At 40.3% G+C, this 18,631-nt stretch overlaps 1 protein-coding gene across 3 annotated transcripts in view; it reads right to left on the reverse strand.

The window, feature by feature from the left end:
* The window catches only part of PECAM1 (platelet and endothelial cell adhesion molecule 1), a 37,882-nt gene that overhangs the window by 17,051 nt on the left and 2,200 nt on the right, over nt 1-18,631 (reverse strand). For 2 of the 3 annotated variants that reach the window (XM_080629225.1, XM_080629224.1), the window contains exons 2-12: nt 10,306-10,332; nt 8,581-8,874; nt 7,332-7,631; nt 6,984-7,253; nt 6,451-6,711; nt 5,194-5,475; nt 4,155-4,436; nt 3,646-3,753; nt 2,713-2,740; nt 1,250-1,320; nt 69-137 (exon numbers count right to left, since the gene is read on the reverse strand). In XM_080629225.1, the coding sequence (XP_080485351.1) occupies nt 69-137; nt 1,250-1,320; nt 2,713-2,740; nt 3,646-3,753; nt 4,155-4,436; nt 5,194-5,475; nt 6,451-6,711; nt 6,984-7,253; nt 7,332-7,631; nt 8,581-8,809 (1,900 nt within the window). In that variant the 5' untranslated portion in view covers nt 8,810-8,874; nt 10,306-10,332. Of the gene's footprint in view, nt 1-68; nt 138-1,249; nt 1,321-2,651; nt 2,741-3,645; nt 3,754-4,154; nt 4,437-5,193; nt 5,476-6,450; nt 6,712-6,983; nt 7,254-7,331; nt 7,632-8,580; nt 8,875-10,305; nt 10,333-18,631 lie in introns of those variants that run through there. The other variant, XR_013957993.1, reaches the window with a different exon arrangement.

Genomic DNA, 18,631 nt, shown 5'->3' on the forward strand with positions numbered 1-18,631 from the left:
GTCAGAGAATAACAGTATGCCCATAGTTGCTCCCAAAACATAACCATAGAGGCCAGAGAATTTATTACCTTTGTGAGGATCAAGCGTTGATACTTCAACTTCAGTATACTCCACCTCAGCACTCTCAAGGTCAGGTCCTGCCCCAAAAATATCAAGAAGATGTTTCTTTGCAGGACTGCATACTTCATTTGAGCTGTGGGCCTGATCCTGCTGCCGCTGAAATTAATGGACAAGTCCTCATTGACTTTGATAGGTGCAGGATCAGGCCCTACTTATGGCAGATGTAAGTTACTCTACTAAGAGTTGTAAGACCAACCCATTCCTGGGTCATTCCAATCCCAAAGGCAGTAGACCAACTCAAGCCAGATTTCTGAAACTGTGGGACATGCAAATTGTGCCTAAATCTCTTACTTTCAATTTAACACCTTCAAAAGTGGTGCAACATAAATGGAGCAGGGAATTATCTGAGATTCTCCCATAGTCCTGCTCCAGCTCCTCTCATCTATTTTCTCTTTAAGTATAAAATTAGCTTTACTCTCATCTGTTGATTTCATGTAATTTTCACTATCTTAGTGTAACCTGAACCTAAAATACTCTATCAAAATTTGAGCTGACAAAATATTTACTGTAGCCAGTCAAATGAATGAGTTACACAGCTGCAATTCCTATTGTCATTATGGTTATTTATATATGAGAAATTCTATTTTTAGATTCACACCCAAGACATTCATAAACACAGGTGAGAAGAATGGGGGGTTTTAAACAATTAGCTAAAAAACACCCCAGGGGGAACTGTGTTTCTATCAGGTGCTCTAAACAACATGTCCACCCATCTTTGTGAAGTGCACTGTAATAAAAGTTGCCCAGCCATGGCAAGTTAATGTCGCTGTACTGTGGCCACATCACAGGTCCATGTGCCACAACTTAGATTTCCTCTCTGAAATAATTTTCTTACAGCTGTGTTAAAACTGTTGATAACAGAACCATGAGTTCTTCATCTGAAATATTGTGAACTGATTGCTTGGTAGAAGTGCCTGAGCAGACTTATAAACCAATCTTGTATAAGACGTGCTCATAAAAAACTATACAAAGACAAAATGATAGAAGATACAGAGGAATACCAGTAACATTCTGCCAGGTAATCCCAGAACACTGGATCCTATCCAAACAGCAACCATGTACGTCCAAAACTTTAAACAAATGTTTAATTAAACCAACTTACTAGTAGTCTTACAACAAAATATCTTACCTGAATAGTAGTCTCCATCATTGTGCTGTCTTGTCAGTTTTTCACTTGTCGAGTTAGTAGCCAAGGTAGGGCTGAAAAGCAAATGAAAATTGATGGAATTATCCAATAGCAGTCAACAAAAACATGATGCTACGCAAAGATCAGTCATTGTCTATGCTAACTACCACATAGTCTTAAATATTACATCTAATTAAAATTTTGTGTTTCTCTTTAAGAGAAGCACAAACAAATTTTAAGGCAAAAAATGTTCCCTCTTCCATTACTCTTCAGACCTCTGTATTTTTAACTCTATATCTAAATGCATTCCAATGCAAGCCTGACATTCTTCTATTTCTCTAGGCTGTTTGGGGTTTTTTTTTTTCACCTATTTTTAGAGTATTTCCTCATCCTGTTGTTGTGTTAGCAGGTGGTACACGAAGCACAACCATCTATTGTCTGCAGGTGTGTGCATGATAACTTATACTCCTATGGTGGAAGGCCTCCAGCCCTTTAAACAGAAATACTTCACCATTACTATATAGCAAGTGTTGCGGCTTAACTTAGCCAGCAACTAAGTACCACACAGACACTCACTCACTTCCCCTACCTTCCCCAGGTGGGAGTAGGGAGGAGAATCAGGAAAGGGTAAAACCCATGGGCTAAGACAAGTTTAATAATTGAAATAAAGTAAAATATAATAACAATAATAGTAATGAAAAAAGGAGAGAAAGGGAGGGAGAGAGAGAGATAAAGCCCAAGTAAAACAAGTGATGCTCCATACAGTTGCTCACCACCCCCTGACTGATGCCCGGCCCATCCTCAAACAGCAATCAGCACCTCCTGGCCACCCCGCCAAGTTTCTATACTGGGCATGACGCTCTATGTTATGGAATGTCCTTGTGGCTAGTTCAGGTCACTGTCCTGGCTCTGCTCCCCCCTTGGCTTCTTGTGCCCCTCCTCACTGACAGACCATGAGTAACCAAAAAGTATTTGACTCAGAGTAAGCACTACTGAGCAACAATTAAACCATCAGTGTGTTATCAACATAATTCTAGTACTAAATCCAAAACACAGCACTGTACCAGCACTAGGAAGAAAATTAAGTCTATCCCAGCCAAAACCAGGGGGTATGCACCATTTACATGCTCAGGTTCCACAGTTTCCAATACATCCCAGTTAACCACCATCTGGTCGGTTTCTACACTGGGCATAATGCTCTATGTTACGGAATATCCCTGTGGCCAGTTCAAAGGCTCGGCTGTCCTGACTCTGCTCCCTCCCAGCCTTTTGTGCACCTCCTCACAAACAGACCACAAGGAACTGTAAAGTACTTGACTCAGAGTAAGCACTACTTAACACACTGATGGTTTAGTTGTTGCTATCAACATTATTCTCATACTAAATCCAAAACACAGCACTGTACCAGCTACTAGGAAGAAAATTAAGTCTATCCCAGCTGAAACCAGGACAGCAAGCCGTCTTACCCAGACATCTCCATGGATGGTCCTTTAGCTTGACAAGAGAAAAATAAAAGCATCTATTAATAGACTGCACAACTAAAATAATCTAAAAGTAAAAATCAAAAGTATAGTGATTATCTACCCAAGTCAGAATCATTTCTCTTGACTATCACAGAATAAATTACCCAGTGGCTTACATCCCATTTATCACCCAGTCCCTTAAAGGTCTCTTGCAGAGAACCTGAGATCCCAAACCTGAGACTTTAGCCTGGCCAATTTAAGCAATCTGGGAGATCCAGATACCCCAGATTTTCCCCAATATTTTGCAATGTACTGCGTATCACAGGATAAACAAGATTTACTTGGTTTTTGACAGAACAAGATCTGAAAGAACACCTTACTGATAAAAGACAAATCCCTACGTGAGAATGTATTACAGCTGAAAGGAGAAAAAAACCAACAAAACAACAAGCAAACAAAACCCCAACAAAAAATGGACTCCACAACCCAATATTCTCAAATTTGTTTCCTGAGGATTAGAGAAGCACTGCAGTAACACCTGAGTTGGGACCCCAAATCAAATTGTCACAGTTCTATAAGGGATCTAAACCCCAAAACCCCTCAGGCCCCTTCTGCTTTCACATTGCACAGGACTGAATTCCAGACCTAGAACTGCATCAGAACAATGCAATTATGGCCTATTTCCAATAACCTTTGCTCTACTAGTGACTTCCCAGCACCATTAGTTAGATGTTCCCTTTTTGCCCAATACACTTGGAAAGCTCCAGCACACTTGTAGCTTAACTCAGGCCACCTGGCACTTTGAAACAGATTCTAAGTTAAGTGAAAACTGTATTTAGTCATCTCTAAAGCCTCACCCCACAGCCTTTGCTCCTGAAACAAATGCAAGTTTAGCTGTAATACATTTGTCACAAATAGAAGGGAACCATTCATTACCCTTTTTCTTCTTACACAAAAACCACCATAAAGCGAGAGCCACGGCTCCTGCGATGGGTATTAGGACAAACGCAACAATGACTCCTTTCTGCCAAGATGCTAAGATGACTGCAAATAAAAAAGACATGTTGAAGAGAGAATGTACAGTGACAGGCCATCATGGCCAACTTCTGCAGTTCCTGACCTTTCATTTTCCTACAAATTGGACTTCTTAAACACTGGGGAAGAACTTTACAGAGATTTGCATGCAAAGCTCACTAGTGAGCCACTCCTTTGTGACTGAAACCTCAGTACAACGGGTTGCTTTCAGCTTGCATCTGTCTTCTTTGAGCTTCCTTTAAACTTTCCTATGCAAGTTAGGCAACCTCTGTTTATAAACAGATCTCTCTGTTTAACTTCTGACAATGGTGGAACAAAAGTAACGGAGTTACACTTAGTAACGTACCAGAGAACACAACCTCAACCGTTATGATGATATAGCATGCAGCTTAACATAAAAGTTAGCTTACCACTGATGGTTATTGGATGGCTTTTCACATCCACATTAGCTCGATTAGAAGCCATGCAGTAGTATGTCCCAGTGTCCTGCCTGCTCATCGTGCCCTTGCGCCACATGACTCTGTCAGCGTGTTCACTTTGCTCAAATACAAGCACATCACGATCAGCTTTTCTAAAAATCCTGAAGTGGATTGGCCAAGATCCTTCTTTCACAGAGCAGAGAAAAGCGGTCTCACTGCCTTCCTCCACTTCTCCATACGGAACACTGCCCAGGCTGGCATTCCTGATTGGCACTACAGAGGAAGGCACAAAGGAAACAAGTATTAGCGCTATTAGAAATAACTGATGATAAAATACAGTATTGTAGAAATAGTTGCTTTAATGCTTGTGTTATATGCTTTAACTGTCACATGAAACCTCACTACCATCTTCTTTTTAAAGCTTCAACTACCAACTTCCCTCATAGAGGAATTTTCCCTTCCTACTTCACACATATTTGTAGATCAGAGACCTTGCACACATATAGTAACTCCTAGTTACTAATAGGCACAGTAATAAACCGACTTTCAGAGCTACTTTGCCACTGCAGCTTCTGGTGTCAAACACATGCTCAGTGCCTCTGAAAACAGCAGCTAATAACAGAGGCATTTAGGGATTTACATCAGTTATTTCAGTGACTGAAATCATAGACTACCTCTAATATCATTATGTATACATTTAATCCAGTCCTATGAAAATCAAACATGAGGAAAACATCTGCTCTGAAATTCTGAATCATTAATTTTACTAAAACAGCTTCTGTAAGATTTCAAGTCAGAGCTGCTTTTAGCATTAACATAACCTCAGTTGTAGTTAACTTGATTCAGACCACTATCAAGGTTTTTACTCTAGCAACAAATGGTCAGAGATGCCAAACTCCGACTATTTTTAATTCAAGTGAGCAAAAATATGTAAACATTTCACATCCATTATGCTTAGTCCATCATTTTCTGCTACAGTTTCAAAATTCAAAATATGGCATTAGACAGAGTAAGAATTAAACAGACTTACCTACTACTGTGACATTTAGAATATTGCTGGTTTTCACACCACTGGAGTGATTATTTCTAGCATCACATTTATATCCCTTTTTGTCATTTTGTCCAACATTTTCATCCAAGAACATAGCATATGTATCATTAATGACTGTTTCCTTAACTACATTTCCTTTGTAGAATTTGAATGTTATTGGTGGTGTTCCCCTGGCTGAACGACAGATTAACTGCAGAGGCTTCCCTAACACCACCTCTGGTAAACCACTGACAACAGAAAGAGTTGGCTTGGAGACTGGTGCTAAAAGGGGAATAACAGAAAAAATGGTTGCAAATTACACTGCATAAAGCTGAAAGATACAACATTATTTTATAGAAAACATATAAATACACAATATTTAGCTAGTTTGTACACACAGCTTATATTGGGAAGCTCTTCTTCATTGTTAGAATGGAAGCAGGGGGTAACTTGAACAAAACAAGAATACAGATAATAGAACACATGTAACAGAATAAAATAGCATAAGAGGAGAAAGTAAAGGAAGATAAAAGGATCAGTGATACAGCTGTGGATCATCCAAATTCCAGAACTAGCTCTGACCCAAGAAGTAAGTCTGTAGAGCAAAAATACATGTAAGTACCAGTTCATGTATTACCTGAGATGGATCCTGCAGCACCTAATCAGGGACCTCTGCTTCTGCAGCACAGTAAATCACAACCCAACGGGGGAATTAAACCCCCTTTAGGCTTGAGAACTAACTGTGCTTGTTCCATGAGAGGGAAGGAAACTAGGCTGTTTGTAATTAGTGTGCTGGTGAGGGGGCTGTATTGATAGCAAAAAACTTGGCTTTTCTGGAGTAGAACTCCTCAGATGACCTCTGGCTCTCTTGGCTTTCTACCTGGAGGGCCAGGGGGAGGGATTCAAGGCAGACACTGACAGAGTTTCAGATCAAACTGATGAGTGAAAGGTTTGCAGAACATTCCCAGCTCCTGCAAATGGTAATGAATGACAGCTTATTTGGCGCCTAGCAGAATCAAGAGAAGAGAAGGAAGACCGGCCCTGGAAAAGCCTGACTTGATTAGATCATGATAGGCCAAATCCTCTACAGTTACAGATGACAAGCACATCTCACAGAAATTAATACTTCCAGAACAAACAGACACCCTGCCAGTTCTTGGATTAGAGACTGATTCTGTGAATTGATGTGTTTATAAATAAGCTTACAGTTTTGATTTCCCCCCATTCCATTGGTTCTAAACCTGTGTATCAACTCACCATAAACATTTATCCTTACAGGTTTGCTCTCCTTAACTATTCCTTTTACTTCAGCTTTACAGATGTAGGATCCAGTATCATTCACACTAACTCTCATTGTTAAGTTTCTAGAAGTTCCCAACAAGACATCTCCATTTGAATTCCTCCGCAGCACAGAGAAGTTGGCTTTCTGAAAGCCACTAATGCTGCAGCTCAGAGTTAACTCTCTGTTTTCATCCAGCTTATTCATAGAAGCAGCCAGTGTTGGCTTGGGGAATAACTCTGCAAGATAGAAAAAATAATTTATTCATTCAAATTGAGCCTAAAAGAATAAGACTACCTATGTCAAAGTATACAGAATGAAGGACATAGTGAAAGTTTATAATTAGGAAAAAAAATAATCATATTATTTTAATATAATAATATTTTCAGGGAAAAAAACTTAGCAATCACTTGAAACCACTTTTTGTATGGGTTGAGAGAATTATTTCAGTTCTTGAGTTCTACTGAATTTAAACTTAAATGTTAATCCACTGAGTGAACAGAGGTGTTACCTGACACAACAACATTCACTTTGGTGGACTTAGATGCTCTCCCTTGCTCCACCTTACACAGGTATTCACCACTGTCCTCTAAAGTAGCTACCGCAGAGTGCTTCAAAACTTTCTCATCTCGTACACTGTTCAGTATTGTTTTGTTTTTCTGGAGTATGATTTCGATGTCACGCATTCGGGCTACCACAGTTGAGCATTCAAGCTGTATTCTGTCTCCTTCTGTAATATTACGTGAGGGCTTGACACTCAGAGTAGGCTTTATAAATGGTTCTGCAAGAGAATACCCATTACTCAACTTCTTAATTATAGCAAGCAAAGAATTGTAAAAAGAAAAGCTAAGCAACTTACCCCTGACTGTAACAAGTGTTTTGTTGCTGTGTTCTGAGCTGTCAAATTCACGTTGTACATGTCTCTTACCAAAGCAATCAAATTGTAAAATATTATCTCCTTCTTCAACAGAAAATTCCACTTCAGAATAATTTTTGTATGCTTCAAACACGTATTTTTCTTTAGGTGTTGAATTCATCTTTATCTTTCGGAAATAGAAATACAAAGGAGGAACTTCTTCTGGCAGCTCACAACGTAATTTCACAACTTCACCTTCTAAAACTTCTTTTTTCTCAGCAGTGAGGATTGGCTTGGTCATTCCTTAGAACAGAAAACAAGAAAAACGAAACAGAACATTGCACAATCCTGAAATAAACACTATGTCTGATGACTCTGGTAGTGATCTATGCTAATGAAGAGGTGAAAATAATTTGCAAGAACTGAGCTTTTGAAGACAGTTCCTTTGATATGTGGGTATATGCCAAGGCACCTTCAGAAAAACAAAATGTCCCTTCAAGAGGGCAATACAATCTCTATACAATGAGTGAAGTATGAAAGTTGGTGTTTTGAAGGTAAGACCACTTCCTCAGTGTTTCTTATTGCTACTAAGAAATGAGCAAGCAAAGAAACTAAATGCCATCCCAGTTCCTATATGTAAAAGTACAGGCCTCTGAAAAAAAAGTTACAAGCCCTCCACAATCCTGTATAACTAATGCTGAACGAGTTCTTTCTACGTTGCTTTTCCAAGCAGAAAAATGTCACTTGCAGTCAAGAACACATGGCTGGGAAGAGTATAGACAGACCTGGCCCCTGTTTTCATAAAAGATGAAAGGACAAGACTGATATAACATTATTTACAACAGCAGTCCACAGTTGATAATAGCTTTGGTAATGGCTGTCACAAGGTGAGAACCTCAATACATCTCAATATATTTCCAGCTTTTCCAGCAAACTACCCACCCCCCATCATGTTCATGATCTGTGGGCACAAGCTTTCACACGTAACACTTTCTCTAGTTTAATAACAAGGCTCAGGGCAGAGAGCACAGCATGCATTCCTGACTATCACTGATCTGCCATGTAGCCTTGGGATTATTATTTCATTTCTGTGCCTTACCATGAGGATTTAGTACTAAAGTCTTGTAAAGTACTATGAAGTCTATGGATAAAAACCACTTTGCGAGATAGCCTATTTAGCACTATCATTACTTTTCAGGTTCTCTTTTTGTATCTTAAGACAACTGCCATGTTTGAAGGAATATTCACTCACCTGTTACCCAGACATGTAAGGAGTTACTTGATTTTGTCTTCCCACCTGCTTCCACAGTACATTCATACTCCCCTGTATCTGAAGATCTAGCCATAGGTACTTCATATCGAGCATCATCTTTGTCTGATACAGTCATGAACACAAGCTTGCCATCCTTAAAAATTGTAAAGTTATGCTTCAGCTGGAAATCAGCACTTTTGCTAATATCAGCATGGCAGATAATTGACATAGGAGCTCCATTCTTGACTTTGACAGACGGCTGAACATTGATTTCAACTGCGTTGAAAGTAAAAACTTGATGGAAAATAAAAAAAAGAAACAAGATCTATATTTATTTTCAATTAGTCCAACATAATACTGCTATCTCAAACTGCTGCATTTTAATAACAAACTGCTTAGAGCTGTATTAAACCACAAGCCAAGTCATCCCCAATTAGCAGAAATCCCTGGAATTATCTCAGTATTTTTTCCTTGAAAATAAGGTTAGGGGTATGTCATTCAGCAAATTTCACTTTAAATGTAGCTCACAAGCTTGGGATAATCTTAAATCTCTAGTTTAGAATAACTACAGCACAACAGAAGATATTTGGGCTCAAGTGCTGCAAGCAAACGTGTACATGCCTAACTTGATGCTGTTGGAAGTCCAGCAATCATACTCTCAAGAGCCCTTAGCAATACCCTGATTAATTCAAACCCAGAGTCACAGCCAGAAGCAATGCTTTCAATTAATTTAGAATTTAGATATGTTAGTCCCCGAAAAAAATATACTGAATACAGTATTCCAATTAAAAAAATAATAACATGGATAAGCACCTTATGAAATAAAGTTTAAAATAGCATTAATACATATAAAGTGCTTCTGTGTTTAGACCACATCAATAATAACAAATTTGTAGCTTCTATTTTTATAATTATTAGAATCCTAGTACAATCAATATTTTTATTCACACAACAAGAACAACAACTATAGAGAAAGAACCCACAGCTTTTGGGTATGCCCATTTCAGTCAGGATTTGTATTAGAAATTTGCTTCTAAAACAGGAAAACTCCCACATCTAAAGGAGTCCCTTGCCATGTACCAGCTATTTATAAACTGTCCTTGCTAGAGAGAGTTTTGGGCATAAAACCAATGCAAAAATAGTACACCTTTTTTGCATGTGAATAGACTACATGACAACAAGAAGCAGCTTTTCTCTCTAGTGATGGAAAAAGGAAGTATGCAGAATATGCATGCTGGAAGTCAGCAAGATGATAAAGTATAAAGTAAAGGCATTCCTTTCAGAACACAAGTTCTGCACTCTGCTCGCACACAGCCTTTTCTTTTGCAAGAAAAAGGAGCAAGAGAGAGTGCTCCTAACTTACAGTCTGTAATTTTATCCTACCTCCTTGCTTGTGGGCATGAGAGGGTTTTTTTAAAGACCAAACCAAAATGCTAGTAATTAAATATCCTCTTCCATCTCTTCTCTCAGTAAAGCAAATTACCCCAGGAAAAATTTCACAGAACACATTTTTAAAGTATGAGCAGCACATCTCTCATTCAAACACTACACCAAGAACATCCCCAGTAACACCTTGTTCAGCTTTTCACATGGCCAAATTTTGTACTGAGCTACAGTACCAGCAAATCCAGATCAACTCTGCTATGGATACACACCAACAACTTTAGTTAAACCATTAGTTAAATTACTTATTTACAATTTGTATGAGGAAAACTCATGACCCACCTCTGTCCTGAGTGTAAAGTTCTGAACCTGGGGAAAAAAAAGAGAGATGTTATTTTCAAAGCTTACAGATTGAGAGACAGTAATGGGAAACAGTAAAAAGCCCCCCAAACCCCCCAATAAACCACAAACACAAGTACCCATCCAGATATTTAGTTATCAAACTTACACTGCAAAAAAATCACCAGAAGAGCAAGATACATCTCGTTCCTGAAGAACACACACACTTAATTCCAAAATAAAACAATATTCATCATCAGAGGTAATGCCTCCAGGTACCAAAAACAGGTTATGGGGTTTTCTGTGGTTGTTTTATGGAAACTGATACAATTTTGCCATTAAAATGCATAAGTTTTCCCAGATCTTCAAAAACTGGCTGGATCAAGTAATCGTTCCCATTACTGGAAACTGGAAATGGCAAACAATGAGAATCTATCTGCTGCTCACAGGCAGATTACTGTTCAGGAAGTGACTGGACTTTTCCTGAGGGCGCCACCAAATGCATTTGCTTTGTTTAATTTCTTAAGGTGTATTAAAAAAACAAGAAGTTCCAATGACATCTATCCTGCAGTTCCTGTCAATATGGGGACTTTTAAGTCAGGATTAACCATTTACAAACACAAATTACCTTTGCTATTTAACCTCAGCAGATCCTTGAGTAAATATTTCCCTTCATCCTGACACAGAGAACTCTTTCAGAGAACAGATGTACAGAATTATTCCTTTTTCCTCTTTACCTCCATTTCCAGGTCTCTCATTTTTGCTATGGCAAAGAACAGCTTTACTATAAGGTGCGCAATAAATTCGTATTATATCAGAAACCACAGCTACTGTTACATTAGACTAGAATATTGACAGGCAGACTTTCATGTGACCAGTATATATCAAAAACATGGAACTGCACAAGTTTTTCTCTGATGTAGTTAGAACAGTGTAAAACATACACAAGAAAAGAACCGGCTGGAGTTTTATTTCTCAGCAGAAATCTGCAGCAGCAGCGGCACAATCTGAAATAGAGAATACGCTGGAGCAAGAATTTAATCTGCTGGCAGGCATTCCTGAGAGATCTCCTGACCTTTTCTGTGTTAATTCTTTTGCAATGGGGCAATATGAGAGCCAGCCTGATATCAGGGATGATTAATTCCACATCCAGAACATCGAAAGCAGAAATCAAGCAAATGCGATCAGAGGAGGAGGAAAAGTTGCAAAACATTCTACTTCAGCATTCTGCCCTCAGTTTTCACTGAGGTTTATCAGTCCACTGTCAGATCAAAGTCATTCCACATAAGCCCTAACACTGACTCAGTTTATACTCTTGATAGAGTGAATTGAAATCATACTCCTTCAAAAAGTGCTTCTCAAGTTGTGTGTCCACACAACTCCCTAAATAGGGACTTAGTTACTCTTGAAAATTGAGTGCTCAGCACTTAATCCCTTAGTTTCTTTCCTTTGTAGACACACTCAATGCTTTCCTTTACTTACAGCAGCATTTTCCAAGCTTGTTAAAACACTGCTGAAAACAATACTAAATACATTCACAGAAGCCTATAAATGAGACTTACAGTTCTCATAAGCTTCTGTGTTTCTCCCTTTTTTTTTTTCTTCTGAGGTCAATGAAAACTGTATTTTTTTCCCCCAAAAAAATAGTTTAAAGTTGCACGTGTATCTTAACACTTGTATTACACACAAGCAGGGTGTTTTGCAAAAGGAAACAGAAGGGAAACACTCATCTGTTTAACAATGTATAGGCGATATGAACAAGCATCTATGTAGCTGTTTTGCAGGGAGGAAGCACAATAGTCATAGTAACTAATGACCAAGAAGTAAGCTGTTTAACTAGCAGTAGTATTTGTTCTGCTTAATCCAGTTTGTTTGAAATACACCACCAGCAAAAGACTGATGGCCTGGCTGGTTGCCAGCAATGGTCTCCAGAGCCAGGTAAAGGAAAAGAGAAGGAGGACACGGGGCAGGTGGAGAACAAAGGTAGACCAACTTTTGCTATTGATAAGAAAAAAATAGGAAGGAAGGCGATTTCCCCCTTCCCCTCTCCCCCATAAAAGAATTCAGCAGGACACACAAAGCTCAGCAAAGCCACACCAGTCTTTCCCACAGGAGACAAAGGTTCTCCTCTGAGCCACTGCATGGGAAGGGGAAAGTGAGTGTGGGTCAGTATCCTTCAGAGTGAGCCAATACAGAACCAGGCTAGTTCCAGACTGAGGGGAAAAGGCCAGCTTTTAGGATGAACTAGGTCAGGAGTAAGGTTTAATGGTGCCAAAAACCTGAGGCTATTGTGAGATGTCACTCCAAGGAAAGTATGTGCCATAAGATGTCACAGGCCAATTATACTGGCATGTTCTTGATAAGCCCTCAATGTTGCCCTGGAGAAGAAAATCTAGCTGGTATCAACCAAATTCCAAGAAATAAATTCAACTGCAGGAATTTTTCTGAAATATGCGAGACCAAAGTTATTCTGATATACTGCGTATAAAGAAATCCCTTATATCTGTGGGAAAAGTAGGATTGACCTCAAAAATGCAACACACTTTCTGAAGCAGACAGAATAGTCATTACAATGTGACACAATGCCCTTGGAGACCTATGGGAATAATTACATTTAATCTACTGTCCCTTGAATCAGACTTTTGAACATTAAAGCTGTGCTCATCTGGGTATTCATAATCCTGTTCCTACCAGCTGAGTCCCCCACTACGTGCTCACATATGACATTTCCTAAAACCCACCAGCTCTGTCATCTGAACAGAGCTTTGCCTACATTCAAGAGGCAAGGCTTATTCTCGTAAGGAAGGGGAAAATGCTGAATAAGATTTTCAGCTTTTTCCCTCGCACATACAGTGTTTCCAGCCAGTCCCTTATGGCAGGGGAGGAAGCTGAGAGTTCACAGCATGCTTGAGTTGTTTGTTTTCTTTTGCTCTCCAGCTGGCTGGCAGGACAGTAAAGAGCACAGCACAGAGCCAGTCTCTAGGATTGTCATCTTCCTCACAGAGCACACACTGATTCCAGCAAATCTAAACTTTGTCTCCTGATCTCAAATGCCCATTCCTGATGGGAGCTTCACTTTCTTTAGAAAAGACGAAGTCTCTGCATGTGTTGCCTTCAAGTTCTATTGTGCTGATCTACTGACAAAACATTTAATGTGACCTTCTGGGGTCATCAAATCTTGATCCTGAGAATAGAGACCACACATATCTTCTTGTATAAGTTCACTGATTTTAGAAACAGTTAATGGCTATAGAGGTGGATCTACAAATGCTTGGGATTTTCCGCATTTCATTTAAAAAGTGATAAAAATTCAGAGCTCTGTGTTCATCTACACTGAACTCAACATGAGCTTCCCAGTAACTAAATCAAGGATAGCAAAGCAGCTGTGATTTCTAATTCCCCAATCCCCAAAATATTTTGCTTAATTATCACTTCCTGTTTCAGCATACTCATAGATAATGGAACTGCAGTAAGCCCTGCTGCTTTCACAAATCTAGCCAAATCCCTGGTGAACTAGGAATGAACTGACTTTTTACTACATATGTTTTCAGGCTATATTGTCTTCTCCGGAATGTGGGACATTTGTATCATTTGCCTGTATTTTAAAAGTGTGTCTTTATGCCTCCCCAGAGAAGAATGAAAATGAATTTTATCCTTGGATTTGAATATTTATAAAGAACATCAAAGAAATTAACATTGAGGGGGGTTTTAGAAGTCTAGAAATTCTAGAATTAACAGAAGCTCTAGCCTGCAGAAAGTTTGTTTGTATCGGAATAAACTGCATTTCACAATGGCACCATCTACTGGGAGATGAGCACTGGAGCAAAGCATATGTGGTTCCCTCACTTCTCTTTCATATGATTCCTGATCCCCAACACCTCCTCTAATTGGCAATATAAATAAGATCTGGAAAGGTAACTGAAGGAACCAAGAAGCTGATAATGAAAGATCATGACCAAGGCTTCCACACAGACGTTTTTCTTTCTAATACAACAGGAGCTGATTGTTGCTATTCGGCGTTAACACTTTCTTACCGAAATGGTGCAAGATTGAGAAGAACACCAGGAATCTGAAGTCTTGGCTTGTATTTTATGTAGCACACATACCCGTGTGTGTTAATTCAGACAAAAAGTAATAAATTCCTTCTTTCAGAGGTGTGAAATCTATTTGTTGGTTTACACTAGGATTATGGTTTCTGATACCACCTCTCAAGCTTTATCTGTTTCAATAGTGGGCATAAGTGACTGATTCTACACACTGAGGACATTCTTTAACTGCTTTCATTTCCTGGGTTAACAAGTTCCTCAAGTTAGGCATCACAGACTGTCACTATCACACAGCGGTTGTCTAGCAATACATCAGAATTTGCACTCATTTTGCTTAGCATCCAGCAGTTCTGGTGTCCTCAACATAAAAAGGACATGGAACTGTTGGAACAAGTCCAGAGGAGGCCACGAGGATGATCAGGGGACTGGAGCACCTTCCGTATGAGGACAGGCTGAGAAAGTTGGGGCTGTTCAGCCTGGAAAAGAGAAGGCTGCGTGGAGACCTCATAGCAGCCTTCCAGTATCTGAAGGGTGGCTATAGGGATGCTGGGGATGGACTATACATCAGGGACTGTAGTGACAGGACAAGGGGTAACGGGTTCAAACTTAAACAGGGGAAGTTTAAATTGGATATAAGGAAGAAATTCTTTACTGTTAGGGTGGTGAGGCACTGGAATGGGTTGCTCAGGGAAGTTGTGAATGCTCTATCCCTGGCAGTGTTCAAGGCCAGGTTGGACAAAGCCTTGGGTGCCATGGTTTAGTGTGAGGTGTCCCTGCCCATGGCAGGGGGGTTGGAACTGGATGATCTTAAGGTCCTTTCCAACCCTAACTATTCCATGATTCCATGATTTCTGCATGCAGCAGAAAAACAGCCTCAAGCTCTGTAACTGTTCATTGCAGAGTATGGCCTGTGCCAGAGAAAAGGTCAGAACCTTCTGGCTGGAGAGGGAATCAATTCCTGAAATGTTTTTCCTTCTCTGTACATTCCTATTGTTTTTGTACTGCTTGATGATTCTCCAAGCATTATCCCACACCAGTTTCATAAGTGAAATTCAGTTGAAATTTCAGCAGACTTTCCACAAACCAAGAAGAATTTATCTGCTTCCTGATCTGCAGCTGGTGTCCACACACTTCTGGGTAGGATGCACAAAGGGGCAGATACTTCTCAGAGTACACAAATAGAAGTTTGTAAAGGGCTAAAAACTAGACATAATCCTGACAGGTGTATTTTTTAAACATTTTTCACTCAATATTTTAAATATTCAAAATTAAAACAAAAAATATTAATTTTTATCAGAGGTTAAGAAGCAGAAAAAGTGAAAATTACATCAGTTTTTAAAGAAGGTTGTTTAAGAGAGTATTCTGTATTTTTCAACCTATGGTATTCTTATAGCAATTCTTGAACACATTTGTCTGAAGCACTTTTCAGACAGTGATGTCAGAATTCCTTCCAAGAGAAATGCATCAGTAACTCCAGTCTTCGGGGTCTTATCAAAACTTTTTCTTTCTTTTTCCTTGTTTTTGGGAGAGGGCAAGATGAGTCAAAGGGAATACAGAACATCTAAAACATTCCATCCTTGGGGTTTAGGAGCTGCTAGATTACTCAAATTGGGTACCTAAAATCTCCTTTCACCTGCTGACATGTTCCTGCAATTTGCAGTTCATTGAAAAGCATTCGTTACATTCAAATTCTCATTCAGGATCTGAGGATCATTGCCAGAAATGTAAAGATATCTTAAATGTGCCTATAGAAGAGATCCTTTCCTCTTTTACTGTTACTTATCCTCTAGAAATAACAATCTTCTCACAAACACCAAGTAGATAAAATAAAGAGCAGACTTGCCGCCACAGCCATTTTGAGTAGGAGTGTTAAAATCTGGTATTCAGTGATGATCTAGCTAGATCAGCAAAAGCTTTTTGCAGACAAAACACAAGTGCTTAATTTAATTCATCACCAGACATAACTGTCAGTATATGGTGATTTCTAGCAAACCTCCTGCAGACACTTACTACAGTAGACGGTCTTCCCGAAAGAAGGACCTCTGGGATGAGAAACAGGGACTAGGAATAACTTTTGTAATCCTGCTGAAACATGCAAATTTCCCTGGAAGCCTCTGGCAGGGCAGATACAGTGTGAAGCCTTCACAGCCTTTCTACAGAATGCTATCGCACACTATTTTCATTCTCAAGTCTAAGAATTAACCTTGTGAACGAAAGCTCAGTTTGGTTTTTATTGTCTTTCACCTGCTTGCTTGAGGCAGAATATCATCACAGCACCAAGTGATGCATATCTCCCTTTCAGACTTAACTTACTTGTTTGGCTGGAGGCCTTCTGTTCATTGCTCTTTGTTAAATTTATTCAGTTCTTTTTCCATGTACAACCACATTAATTCTAGGCAGATATTTGTAAATCTAATCAAAAGAGAACTCCAGGCTTGCACAGTATCTTACTGATGCTATAAAACTCTACGTATACGTGCTGAACAAATCAACATCATGTTAGTCCAAAGTCAATAGCCAGCTTTGCCAGCAAAAACAATCATCACGGAAGTAAACTTTGTCTACTACTACTCAGGACACTCTTGAAGAGACTAATGAACTACTTAGCATTCAAAGTTAAAGTCAGTATTCAAAACCCCACAGAAAGGCAGAGCCAACGGCTAATGTTGCCTTTTTTCCCTGTTTCACACTGACAATATGGCCAACTGTATGCCATATGGACAATACGGATGCTGAAGGGCAAAATCAGACAGTAACATTTTTTTCTCAGAGCAATACAACAGGATTTAATGAAGCTCATTCTCATAATTTGGGAATTACTTCCAGCACACATACAAAAATACTGCCCTAAAGCCTATTACAAAGCTGCCACAAGGATGCTGTCCACCTTCAGATCTGTTGAATACTCATCACAATGATATCCACATAACCCACCAGAAAGTAAAAGTGTTATTCCAAGAGTAGTGCTTGAGAATAATAATGCACCATTGGCACACACAGCTCCCATGAGTACACAGAGTCCACTGGATTATGCTTTGACAGAACTCTAGTACATCCAGCCCTTCCTTGCCATACAGGATCGAGCAGTCAATAATTTTTTCCAGAAGCTGCTTTATATCAACCTAACTTAATCATTTAAATGACGAGCTCCCTCTAAGTGATGACCTAAGCACCACGCTATTACTCCCCTCGTGGTGATGCAGCAATTGCAGACTGGCTTTTATACAAACTTCATCACTCGGCTACCAAATCCTATCGTAACAGTTAAAGAAAATCTGTCCACATGGGAAGTCTCTATGAATGCTCTACAAAACAACTGTAAAAGTGGGAAAGTAAGCAGATACGTGAGCAGATGAAAGTATGGGACAGTTAAAAGGAACACTGCTCTTCAACATAACCTACATACAGAATTGAGACAGATGGAATGTGTCAAAGAAAACACGTTCCCCATTTCAGACACTAAAGTCAGATTTCAGTGAAAACAAAACAAGCAAAGCAAAACCCAAAACATTGAGGACACAGATGCACTGAACTACAGGACCTCCACCCACGGGAAGAGACAGAGCAGGGTTGCTTAGGAGAGCCCAAAACAAGAAAGCCAAGAGCGGCACAAACAGCTCTGGAAGAGCTCTCCTCACTTCCCAAATAGGAACCAGTGCTTTGAACCAGCACTTCTGTTCCCTAGATACCCCCCTGGGCCACACGCCCTGAGGAAACCAAGCAAGCTCTCTGCACATAGCCCATTTAAAGCTGCTGTAAAGGAGGGCTCCTGGTGACAACCGACCTTTTCTTTTTTAAAGGGTATGTACAAATTCACAGCTCACAGCAACAATTCACCAATCCCCACACACAACATGAACCAGCTTATCGGGAAAAGAAAAGCACTCGCTTGTGGTGAGCGACATCGACCTGTCCCTCAGCGGCTTCACAGGGCGGGAGCGACGCACTGCAAGCGGTTTAATGGCTCCGCGTACTCCCCACAGCCGGTTACCCACAGCCCTGCCGCCCTCACCGGCCTAGCAGCGGTCCTCGAGCGCCGGGCGAGCCGCCCGGGCCTGCTCCTGCCCGCCCGCACAACCGGGGAGCTGCTGAGGCACCGGAGCCACCGGCGGGCGGCTGCGCGCGCGCTTCCCGCCACTGCCCTCAGCAGCCCCCCGTTGGGCTGACAGGACGGCGGGGACGGCGACTCAGCCCCTGCCGTGAGGACCCGACCCGCCCCGCCGCCATCACCTGCCTGCGAGGGAGGGCCGGGGGCGCTTGTTTGTTTCCCACCACAGGAAGTG

This window comes from Psittacula echo (genome assembly GCF_963264785.1).
Source record: "Psittacula echo genome assembly, chromosome: 14".
Lineage (NCBI taxonomy): Eukaryota > Metazoa > Chordata > Aves > Psittaciformes > Psittacidae > Psittacula > Psittacula echo.